The sequence below is a fragment of the Arvicola amphibius genome, chromosome 2 (assembly GCF_903992535.2).
Source record: "Arvicola amphibius chromosome 2, mArvAmp1.2, whole genome shotgun sequence".
NCBI classification, from domain to species: Eukaryota; Metazoa; Chordata; class Mammalia; order Rodentia; family Cricetidae; genus Arvicola; species Arvicola amphibius.
Window position 1 is genome coordinate 34,920,748 of NC_052048.2, and position 12,283 is coordinate 34,933,030.

At 48.8% G+C, this 12,283-nt stretch overlaps 1 protein-coding gene across 1 annotated transcript in view; it reads left to right on the forward strand.

The window, feature by feature from the left end:
- The first annotated feature begins 1,295 nt into the window (after window positions 1-1,295).
- Lhfpl4 (LHFPL tetraspan subfamily member 4) overlaps window positions 1,296-12,283 on the forward strand; it is a 40,333-nt gene continuing 29,345 nt past the window's right edge. Inside the window, exons 1-2 of the mRNA XM_038319604.1 lie at window positions 1,296-1,419; window positions 2,333-2,819. Of these exons, the coding sequence (XP_038175532.1) occupies window positions 2,414-2,819 (406 nt within the window). The 5' untranslated portion in view covers window positions 1,296-1,419; window positions 2,333-2,413. The remainder of the gene's footprint in view (window positions 1,420-2,332; window positions 2,820-12,283) is intronic.

The window sequence follows — 12,283 nt, forward strand, 5'->3', positions numbered from 1 at the left end:
ACTGTCTGAACACACCTCTCCCTGAAGTGAGACAGACTTTTACAGAAAAAAGTTTCTTCCTTCTTTCTTTCTCCTTCTTTTCTTTTTTGTTTGTTTTTCTTCTTTCTTTCACTCTTTCTTTCTTTTGTTCTTTCTTTCTTTCCTTTTATTTCTTTTCTTTTTTCTTTCTTTTTCTCCTGTAGCCGTGAATGTCCTGGAACTCTCTCTGTAGATCCTGCTGACCTCAAATTTGGAGATTTGCCTGCCTCAGTCTCCCAAGTGCTTGGATTAAAGGCGTGTGCCACCACTGTCTAACAAAACAGTTTCTTATCCCACTGGAAAAAGACATTTTGAAAATACCATATGAATTTTTGCATATAGATGTGAGTTATAACAAAGGGTTTCCTGAGTGTGGCCCAGGGTTTGGGATGCACTAACATGGACCATTTGCACACACACACACACACACACACACACACACACACACCTGGAAAGTGGGGCATAATTTGGCCACATTATAGATGGGGAAACAGGTTCAAAAAGTTCAAATTCAAGGTCACAGTTAGTGTTAGTTTCCCCGGGTTCCAAAAGCCTGCAAGAGTGTCCCTGGGGTCGTTCTTTGGCCTGATCACCGGCCTTGACATTGAGGCTTTGATGTTTAGAACTTCATGATGCACACATCAGTTTGGGCACTGGGGAGGATGGAAAGAGGAAACACCCACTTTCTCAGGCCCTTTTTCTCTTGTCCTTGGTTTGGGTCCTGTTCCCTGGCCCTATCTCCTTGTGGTGTGGGCCAAGGAATCCCCATGGCTGGCGTGGGGTGTTAACAGTTTAGGAGTTTCCCTCTCCCAGGGGGGTGTTGACAGTTTCCTAGGAAACTCTGGAAACCTTCACCGCCTCCAAGACACAAAGGCGTGGAAGCAGAATGGAGAGACTGAAGGCATTGTCATAGGTGGTAGGTGGAAATCTGGAATCAAGACATTGAGTTCAAAGCCTATCAAACAATCCTCTTTCGAGCCCTTCCCCCATGCCCACGGGCTTTGTGGGGAGCCAGAACCCCTCAACTCAGGCTGGCAGAAGGGCGTCCCGGCAGTCCCGAGGCCTGCGGTCTGGTGGGGATGGGGTGTGTGACTCTGGCTGAGGGACCTCAGGGTCACCGTGCCTGACTTTCCTCTGACAGCCAGAACCTGAAGCGCCCCTCCCCCGCCCCGGTTCCACTCTGCTCAGTTCTTTACGCCCGCGCGGGAGCGCGCCCCGGCTGCGCCGTGCCAGTGCACGGGAGCGCGCTCCTCGGCGCGGGAGCGCGCCCCGGGGAGAGCCCGAGCAAGATGGAGGCCACGCAGAGGACGCCGCCTGGGCCGAGGCATCCACTGCCTGGAGCACCGAGCCCCGGCGCTTGAGCCCTGCCGGCCCCGGATCGGCCATCCCGACCCGGCCCAGGTTGGTCCTCCCGCATCCCTTCTCCGCAGCCGCAGCCTCCGCGCGCGTCCGGCCTGCGTGCAGGGCAGCCACCCCCCAGCTCCGGCCCTACCGGGGCCCAGCCGCTCCCCCGCGCTCCGGCCCGGCCCCTGCCCGCTGCCCTCCCCTTCAGGCCCAGACTGCCCCCTGGCCTCGGGCTCCCTGTCTCCTTGGCCTGAAAAGCCACTCTCCCCGGCCCTGGCCCGCCAATCCTAGACTACACCCCCCCCCCCTCTCCGCAGCCGACATTCAGCCCCTGCTTCTAAGGAGCACCCCCCATTCCCCATCACTCGTGCAGACCCTCCAGTGTCAGCCCCTGATTCCACACTAGCCTCATCCTGATTCCAACACTTAGCCCTGGTTACCAGTTCCTGGCCCCTGCCTGGCCCTACTATAACCTTCCTCATGCCCTCAGTACCAGCCCCTGACAACCTCTTCTCCCCTTCCTTATGGAAAAGCGTCTGTCAGATCCCCTTCAGACACCCAGTCCCAGACCCGCTACCCCTAAAAACAGCCCCAGTATGCCCTCCCCAGCTATCTCTGTTAGGTGCCTGTTAATGCTCCAGTATTGATCTCCATCTTTCATTAGATCTCCCTACGGTCCCCTCTTATCCCATCACCAGTTCCCAAGCCCCCTCTCCAACTCCCCCACCAGCACTTTCTGGTACTCCCCCCTACTTCCAACTCCCACGTCCTCTTCTCAGCCCCCAACTTTCCCATACCCCTCTTCCTAGGCCCCCCAGTACGAAACCTTAGCTAGTCCTTCAAGTCGCCGCCCCAACCCTGTCATGACCCCCTCCTAGTTATCCAACCAGCCCCCAGGTCCCCAGCTCCGCCCCAGGCCCCGCCCTTGCGAGTTCCTTGACTCAGGGCTGCTTCTCGCGTGCGTCCCCAGCTCCCGCCCCGCAGCCCGGTGGTCCATCCCGGGCCGGCGGCCCCCTACCAGCAGCCGCCGCCGGCCCCGCCCCCGGGCACCATGCTGCCCTCGCAGGAGGCCTCCAAGCTCTACCATGAGCACTACATGCGGAACTCGCGGGCCATCGGCGTGCTGTGGGCCATCTTCACCATCTGCTTCGCCATCATCAACGTGGTGGTCTTCATCCAGCCCTACTGGGTAGGAGACAGCGTGAGCACCCCCAAGCCTGGCTACTTCGGCCTCTTCCACTACTGCGTGGGCAGCGGGTTAGCGGGCCGTGAGCTCACCTGCCGGGGCTCTTTCACCGACTTCAGCACCATCCCGTCCAGCGCCTTCAAGGCGGCCGCCTTCTTCGTGTTGCTTTCCATGGTGCTGATTCTCGGCTGCATCACCTGCTTCGCCCTTTTCTTCTTCTGCAACACCGCCACCGTCTACAAGATCTGCGCCTGGATGCAACTCTTGGCAGGTAGGGGAGGAGTGGGGCGCGGGACCCTCGGCAAAGATGCTGCAGACAGGAACTCTTTCTTGGAAGAGTCAGAGCTATATTCTTCTGCTCTGTTTTGAGACTCTTAGAGGACATCTTTTGGGGAGAATATTCAACAGCAGAGCTACCTTAGGCAGGGGCAAATCCTTAGAAATGGTCTTTGGGTCTGTCTGCTTGGAAGCGCAGGGGCTGGGCCAACTGATGGGTTAGCGGTATGTTCGTGTTTCGGAAGGTCTCTGTTGGCTGTCTTTGAGAAAAAAAACCCTCCCCCCATGAGGGCTTACTGTTAGTGTAGTCAATTTCTGTTATGCTGGGAGGAAAACATAAACTGGGGGGGTCAAGATACTTGGCTTGAAATTTGAACTCACTGGCATTATTGACTTTTTTGAGGTTTTGTTTCCTCATCTGTGAAACAGTACAGAGGATAAACGAAGGGGTCTTTGGTAAACGTTAAAGACCTGTCCTGAGAGTCGGGGAGCTGTCTGTGGTGTTGGTACTGGGAGCTGTTATGTGGAAAGCTTGCAGCACGAGCCCCCGGAGAAAAGGTCTCCTTCTCCCTGATCCTTGTTCAGGCAGGGTTCTGTGTCACATTCAACGGTGATGAGTTCCTTGAAGTCTCTGAAGTGTTTGCCTGGGGCGGTCGTCTTTCCCTAAGGAAAGGCCTTTTGGGAACAAGATATGCTGAGACAGTTTCCTCTGATCCATTAGAGTCCTACGTCCCCGCCCACTCTTCGATCGCAGTCGCATTTTGAAAACTCAGCAACCTGGGCATTTGCCTAATTGCAGAAAAGGAGAGAGTTGGGCAGGGCAAAGAGGAGCCTGGGAATGGCAGGGTGGGAAGGAAGATGGGTGGAGGCCAGGAGAATGTCTGGAGCCTCCCAGGGATGGAAAAGAAGAGAAGATTTGATAATGGTGCATTAGAGACGGTTCTTCACAGAAAGCACTTGGGAACATTCAACAAGTGGTCAGCCCTTCAAAAGAGCTGCCCCCAAAGGAAAGGTGATAGCAACTTGCTGGCAATGCCACTGCAGGAAGCGTCATAGGGTTTGGCTCCATAGCGTGGTGTGTGTTCACTTGAGTCTTTCCCCTGAAAACACATCTCCATCTTTTCAAGGAGGAGTGCGGGTTTTCAAAACAGCTGGAAGTCACTCAGGGTCAAGTGCTATGAATACAATAGTGGTCAAATTAGAAAATTTGACTTGTCACTTGGGCAGAAGGCCAGGGGTGAAGTCAAAGTCATGAGGCTAGTTTGCTTCCCCAGGAGGACTTTTACAAAGGTAAGGAGGAATTCCTACCCCTACTGGGGGAGGCCTACCATCTAAAAAGGGCTGGTTGAAGGAAAGTGCTATATACTCAGATATGGACATTCTTTTTTTTAAGGGCGTATTTTTGTTTTCAATTATGTGTATATATGTGTGTATGTGGTGATGGTGGTGGATGATGGTGGTTGATGGTGGTGGTTGATGGTGGTTGATGGTGGTGGTGGTGGTGGTGGTGGTGGTGGTGATGGTAGTTGATGGTGGTGGTGGTGATGGTGGTTGATGGTGGTGATGGTGCTGATGGTGGTGGTGATGGTGGTGGTGGTGGATGATGGTGGTTGATGGTGGTGGTGGTGTTTGATGGTGATGGTGGTTGATGGTGGTGGTGGTTGCTGGTGGTGGTGGTGGTTGATGGTGATGGTGGTTGCTGGTGGTGGTGGTTGATGGTGGTGGTGGTTGATGGTGGTGGTGGTGGTTGATGGTGGTGGTGGTTGATGGTGATGGTGGTTGGTGGTGGTGGTGGTTGATGGTGGTGGTGGATGATGGTGGTTGCTGGTGGTGGTGGTTGCTGGTGGTGGTTGCTGGTGCTGGTGGTTGATGGAGGTGATGGTGGTGGTTGATGGTGGTGGTGGTGATGGTGGTTGATGGTGGTGATGTCGTTGATGGTGGTGATGGTGCTGATGGTGGTGGTGATGATGGTGGTGGTGGATGATGGTGGTGGTGATGGTGGTTGATGGTGGTGGTGGTAGTGGTGGTGCTGGTGGTGGTGGTGGCTGATGATGGTTGATGGTGGTGGTGGATGATGGTGGTGGTGATGGTGGTTGATGGTGGTGGTGGTGGTGGTGGTGATGGTGATGGTGGTTGATGGTGGTGGTGGTGGTGGTGGTGGTGGTGGATGCTGGTGGTTGCTGGTGGTGGTGGTTGCTGGTGGTGGTTGCTGGTGCTGGTGGTTGATGGAGGTGATGGTGGTGGTTGATGGTGGTGGTGGTTGATGGTGGTGATGGTGGTTGCTGGTGGTGCTGGTGCTGCTGGTGGTGGTGATGATGGTGGTGGTGGATGATGGTGGTGGTGATGGTGGTTGATGGTGGTGGTGGTAGTGGTGGTGATGGTGGTGGTGGTGGATGATGGTGGTTGATGGTGGGTGGTGGATGATGGTGGTGGTGATGGTGGTTGATGGTGGTGGTGGTGGTGGTGGTGATGGTGATGGTGGTTGATGGTGGTGGTGGTGGTGGTGGTGGTGGTGGATGATGGTGGTGGTTGATGGTGGTAGTTGATGGTGGTGGTGGTGGTGGATGATGGTGGTGGTGATGGTGGTGGATGATGGTGGTGGTGATGGTGGTTGATGGTGGTGGTGGTAGTGGTGGTGATGGTGGTGGTGGTGGATGATGGTGGTTGATGGTGGTGGTGGATGATGGTGGTGGTGCTGGTGGTTGATGGTGGTGGTGGTGGTGGTGGTGGTGGTGATGGTGGTTGATGGTGGTGGTGGTGGTGGTGGTAATGTGCACTCAAAGGCAGTTGAATATGGAGGCTGGAAGAGGGCATTGGATCCTTTGGAGTTGGAGTTACAGGCAGTTGTAAACATTAGTACTGGGAGCTGAACTCTGGCCCTCTGTAGGAGCAGCTAGCATTCTTAACCACTGAGTGGTCTATCCAGTCCTCAGAAGTAGATCCTTCTAAATGTGGCTCTTTAAGAACCTTTGAAAAGAACAAGAAATAGAAATGAAGGGAATGGGGATGCCATTCAACGCTTTCCAATGGGGCCCAGAGGTGACAATGTGTGTTTTCATTCTGTTTTCTCTTGAAGACAAGCTGGAAAGACTATATGCTCAGCTTGAACCCCAACTCATCAGCTTTATTGTGGAGTCTGCTGAGGGGTTGCTGACCTCTTGGCCCTCAAATTCTCTGTGAACCATGTGGGATTTTATCTTGGGATTTGATGGGCAGTCCAACAGTGCAATCACTAAAATTTGGTGATCTTAGAAATCACTACCTTCAATTTGCACCTCCACTTCCCCCTGATTCAGAGAGGCACCTGACCTACCTCTATGTGAGAGACTTACAAAGTCAGCACTGACGTGGGAGTGAATTCAATCTATGGTCACTTTTTATTTTTTAGTGTATGATTCCAGGTCCAGGGCATTTTTCTTTCCTTGAGGTCTGAGGGGCAATTGGCAGAGTTGAGAACTAGATTGCATTTTGCCTAGAGATTTCTGAGTTTTCTAGACAAGTGGCTGGTTCTCATTGCTTAATGAAGTGGCACTAGGAAACAGGCCAGCTCTGGGCTACTAGTCGTGGGCTAAAAGTGTTTCAACTTTTTACTTTTTATTGGCATTTACTTGTTTGCTTATGTCTATGTCTGTATGTGCACACACACATGTATATACACAAGCACAGGTGTGATTACACTGTGGCACATGCATGGGGGTCAGAGGACAACCTGAGGATTCAGTTCCCCCCATCTCATGGGACCTCAGATGGGATTTGTGTTAGTAAAGTCACGTGGCAAGTACTTTTATACATTGAGCCATCTTGCCAACCCTCTCCTTATATCTTAAATAAGCCTTTTTAGTTTTAATCTCCGTTTTCCCATCTGGGACTGAGGACTGTCACTTGGTTGGTTGGAAGTACAACTAAAAAGTTGTACTTTTTAGGCTGTAATTCAGATATATGAGCCTATCGGGGCCATTCTTATTCAAACCACCACAATAGGGTGCACAGGCCATTCCTGATGATGTTAGTGTTGCAAATTAAAACTCAGATGTCCTTTTGGATTAGCTTGACTAAGATAAAGCCATAATTAGAAGTCTCCATGTCTCTCCTATTGTCTTCTGTCTGTGGCTACTGATAGGTCTGTAGTCTGTTGTGTGTGCCCTGTTGCCATTACCTGTGTCTGTCCTGTATTTCTGTGTGTGCTTGAATCTGCATCTGTGTGTCTGTCCCTCGCAAAGGACTTCACTCTGTTTTTATTGAATGCACAGAAAACATGGTATGGGAAAGAAATGAGAAGTTCTTTAGAGAAATCTTAACAGAATTTTAGAAGGAATGGAGTGGCTTTTGATGCTCAAGAATAGCACAAAACACTGCAAGCAATGTAATCAACCTGAATCCATGTGTGGCTTCCAACATTTATAAGATACTTATTATATAATGTTGCTTTCAACCTGTTGGCTGCTATCAGCAAATGATTAACAAAACACATACATACATACATACATACATACATACATACATACATACATTATTCTGGGTCAGGAGCATGTAAGAGTACACAATTTAAGATTAAAAATATGTATTAGCTTAGGTTATAAACGATGCTTGCACGGGAAATCCAACGCATTGTAAGGTTGGTTACAATGTTCTCTTAAAGGCAGTTTAACCATAAACCTAAGCACACAGTAGGATAGCAGGTTAAGTACATAGTCTTAAATAATCTCAAGATATTATTGACTCAGCTGCGAAGTCCAGAAAAAAATTTGGTACCTTTGGAGTTCAGAGATATTTTCAGAAAAATGTCACCACATCTGAGTACAAGGATCTTTTTTTAAAAAAATTTATGTGTACAGATATTTGCCTGCATGTGTGACTGTGCATCATATGTATGTCTGGTGTCCACAGGGATCAGAAGCATGTCAGATCCTCTGAAATTGGAATTACAGATGATTGTGAGCTACCATGTGGATGCTGGGAATTGAACCCAGGTTCTCTGGTCGAAAAGTCAGTGCTGTTAAACACTGGGTCACCTCTCCAGCCTGACCCCAAGGATCTTAAGCCTATGAAGTCAGTCCCTGCTCTCAGAAAGCTTGCTGCCTGTTTGGGTCATGATATTGGTCAGCAGCCTTGGAGCGCTTGGCAACAGAAACTCAGCTCACACCATCATAAATAAAATGAAATAAAGAGTGCTGAGTTTATTGTCTCACATGATTTGAAAATCTGGAGTTTTTGGCTTCAGGGTGGATCTGGATACTCAGGTCATGTCTGAGGCACCCACCTCTTTTTGTTTGTTCCTCTGTGCTGGTTCAGTTTAATCCCACTTGCTCTTAAGGGTAAGAAATAAAGCTACCAGCAGCTCTGACTTTGCATAGTTCAAGGTTAGCAATGGCTGTGGAAAGTGAATGCCAGCTGCAAGGTGTGGTGGCACACATCTTTAAACCCAGCGTTTAGGAGGCAGAGGCAGAAGCAAAGGCAGTAGGATCTTTGTGAGTTGAAGGGCAGCCTGGCCTACACAGTGAGTTCTAGGACAGACAGGACTATATAGAGAAACCCTGCCTCAAAAAGCAAAAACTAAACAAAAACAAAGAAAGAATGATGCCAGCGAAAGTTCCAGGGCTGATTCCTATCAGCCCAGCTTCTGCCAGGAAGATGCCTTCTAATGAATCACAGTGACTTTGTCTAAGACTTGAATGTGCTCATCCCTGTAACAAACATGTGAACCAGTAGTAAGAAAGGTGGGTCCCCACAGAGACTGGAAAAGAGGGATCATGAGTAAGATTCTTTTTATTTTTATTTTTTGTTTGTTTGTTTAGTTGGTTGGTTTTTCTTTTTCTTTTTCTTTTTCTTTTTGGTTTTTTGAGACAGGGTTTCTCTGTTTATCTTTGGGGCCTGTCCTGGTACTCACTCTGTAGACTAGGCTGGCCTTGAACTCACAGAGATCCTCCTGCCTCTGCCTCCCAGTGCTGGAATTAGAGGCAGAGGCGTGCGCCACCACTGCCCGGCTTTTTTTTTAAACAATCTTTTTTTTTTTTAATTTTACAAATCAATCCCAGTTCTCCCTCCCCTCCTCCCACTCCTCCCACCTTCTTCCCACTCACCCCCCTATTCACTCCTTAGAGAGGGTGAGGCCTCCCACCGGGCGCCCACAAAGTCTTGGAGACTGAATTCTGTTCTTCAGGCTTTAGGGCAAGTGTTTACACCTGCGGCGCGGTCTCTGGCCAGGTCCTACGCTAGATGTTTCTGCACCGTGTTGTCCCGTCCTTTCTTCATCACAATAGCTTGTCCAGTTTCACACTTTTGGGAGAAAGTGGGAGCTGAGTCTCGATGTCAGTCCTGATGAATCCAAAACCTACCTTCTGTCGCTGAACTGGACCTAGGGAAATGAATCCTCCGGCGGTGAGTTAGAGCTGAGAGCAGCGTCGGAAGCGGGGCAAGGAGAGCCACAGGGAACAGACAGGAGACCCAACCTGAAGCCTGACGGGTGAGGACTTAGCCTGGTGTGGTGGCACATCCTAGCACCGACAGGCTGAGGCCAGAGATGATGAGTTCGGGCAGTTTGGGCTACACCGTGAGACCCTATCCAAACAAAAGCAGAAGAGCTGGGACTCTGTCTTTGTGACTGCCTGTCTGTCATGCACAAGGCCTTGGCTTCAGTCCCTAGTGCCTCAGATTTAACAGAATAGAGCACTTGGCTGGTACTTCTCAGCTGTGTAGTCTTGGTCAAGTGGATTTGTCTCTCCGAATTTGTTTCCTCATCTGCAAAATAGTTATTATTGTACCTGCTCCCAAGAGAATGATAGAAATGTATGGATTGGTGCTTCTCTCTTCCTTTTTTAAAAATTTCTTTATTTTTTCAAGACAGGGTTTCTCTGTGTAGCCCTGGCTGTGCTGAAACTCACTCTGTCAACCAGGCTGGCCTCAAGCTCACAGAAACGACTCACTTGCCAAGTGCTGGGCTTAAAGGTGTGTGCAACCACCGCCTGGCTCTCTACAATTTTCTTTATTGTTTTGAAGGGGAGTAGGGAACGGTGGTTTTTAACATGGCCCCCAGTGTGGAGCAGGTACTTTTGATCATCTGAGGCAAGCCGTTTGTATGTCAAGACTCTGACGCTGAGTTTGAACTCTCTGCAGTGGCCATGAGACTTGAAAAGTCATCAGCTGACAGTAGATTGGGGGAGTGACTGGCTTGCCTAACTCCTCCAATTTATGAACGAAGGAAGAGGCCCAAAGAGAACAAACACCTGAATGGTCACAGAGATGGGAACCTAGGCTTCTCCTATGTTCCCAGAAAGAAGATGAACCTGGCCCTGGCTCACCAGGTCATGAATGTGTGCATATTCCAGGCCATGGTTCACCAGGTCATGAGTGTGTGCACATATCAGGCCTTGCCTGGTGTGTGGAGACTGGCAGGGGTGGGGTGGGGGTGGAAGGGGAGTGTCAGCTAGTGCCCTGCAGAAGTAAGCAGCTTCTAGCTGTGTCTGTCACCAGGGTCTCAGGATTTATGACCAGAGGTCATAGGAGTTGCCATAACAGAAACTCAGAACATGTACTCATGTTCCCTACTGTGTCCTTGACTTTGGTTTAGGTTGCTTTTGGGAATGAATAACTTAATTATTTATAGAAGTTCTTAAAAAAAAAAAAAAAAAAAGAAGTTCTTGCTATGTATCCCAAGTTGAATTTTAGTTTGCAATGATCCTCCTGTCTCAGTCTGTCTAGTGGCAGGGATACAGGCCCACTGTGACCACATCTGGACAGGTTTTAGATTTTATTCATGCAGTAAGATTAGTTGTTTAGTTACATTGGATATATACTGATACATTAAAGTGTACATGGAAGGGATTCTCTCCCTCTCTCTCTTTCTCTTCCTTCTTCTTCCCTGGCTTCCTTCATGTTTGTCTCCCTCCTATTCTCCGTCACACCACCCCTTTCCTGAAGACCCCCTGTGTACATCACTGTGCTGGGCTCTGGGAACACCAGGTAACAAACCTTGCTCAGCGTCTGAGAGCTCAGAACAGGAAAGGGATCTTCAAGTCTTTGGCACAACACTAAGTGCCTGGATCAGAGGTGTGCTTTAGGGTGTCTGAACAGGGAGTCCCGCAGCTAAGGGCAGACGTGCAGGCAGGCAGAATACTCGTACACATAACATACTAAAATAAAGAAATTATTATTATTTTTTTTTTAGATTTGGTTCTTTTGTTTGCTCTTTTTATTTTTAAAGTTAGCTCATAAAGCAAAGGGTTTCATTTGGGTACATTAAGAAATGAGTCATTGTAATTTGTTCTTATTCACCCCTCCCTCATTATTCCTGCTGTCCCTCCTCCCCTACCTCCCCCCAATTGTCCTTCCTTCTGTTTTCTTTATTATTATTATTATTTTTTTTAATTGACTTTTATTGAGCTATACATTTTTTCTCTGCTCCCCTCCCTGCCTCTCCCTTCCCCTTTAACCCTTTCCTATAGTCCTCATGCTCCCAATTTACTCAGGAGATCTTGTCTCTTGCTACTTCCCATGTAGATTAGATCTATGTAAGTCTCTCTTAGGGTCTTCTTTGTTGTCTAGGTTTTCTGGCATTGTGAATTGTAGGTTGATTTTCTTTGCTTTATTTTAAAAACCACTTATGAGTGAGTTCATTTAATAATTGTCTTTCTGGGTCTGGGTTACCTCACTCAAAATGTTCCATCCATTTACCTGCAAATTTCAAGATGTCGTTATTTTTCTCTGCTGTGTAGTACTCCATTGTGTAAATGCACCACATCTTCTTTATCCATTCTTAGGTCAAGGGGCGTTTAGGTTGTTTCCAGGTTCTGGCTATGACAAACAATGTTGCTATGAACATAGTTGAGTACATGTCCTTGTGGCACAATTGAACATCTTTGGATATAGACCCAAAAGTGGAATTGCTGGGTCTTGAGGAAGGTTGTTTCCAAATTTCCTGAGAAATCACCACACTGATATCCAAAGGGGCTGTGCCAGTTTGCACTCCCACCAGCAATGCAGGAGTGTTCCCTTTTCCCACAGCCTCTCCAGCATAAGCTGTCATCAGCGTTTTTTTGTTTTTTTTTTTTTTTTTTTTTTTTTTCTGTTTGTGGTTTTTCGAGACAGGGTTTCTTTGTAGCTTTGGAGCCTGTCATGGAACTAGCTCTTGTAGACCAGGCTGGCTTCTAACTCACAGAGATCCAACTGCATCTGCCTCCCAAGTGCTGGGATTAAAGACGTGCGCCACCACCACCCAGCGTCATCGGTGTTTTTGATCTTGCCCATTCTTACAGGTGTAAGATGGAATCTCAGAGTTGTTTTGATTTGCATATCTCTGATGACTAAAAGGGTGTTGAGCATTTCCTTAAGTGTCTTTCAGCCATTTTAGATTCCTCTGTTGAGAGTTCTCTGTTTAGGTCTGTACTCCATTTTTCTTGAGTTCTTTGTATATTTTGGAGATCAGACCTCTGTTTAATGTGGGGCTGGTGAAGATCTTTTCCC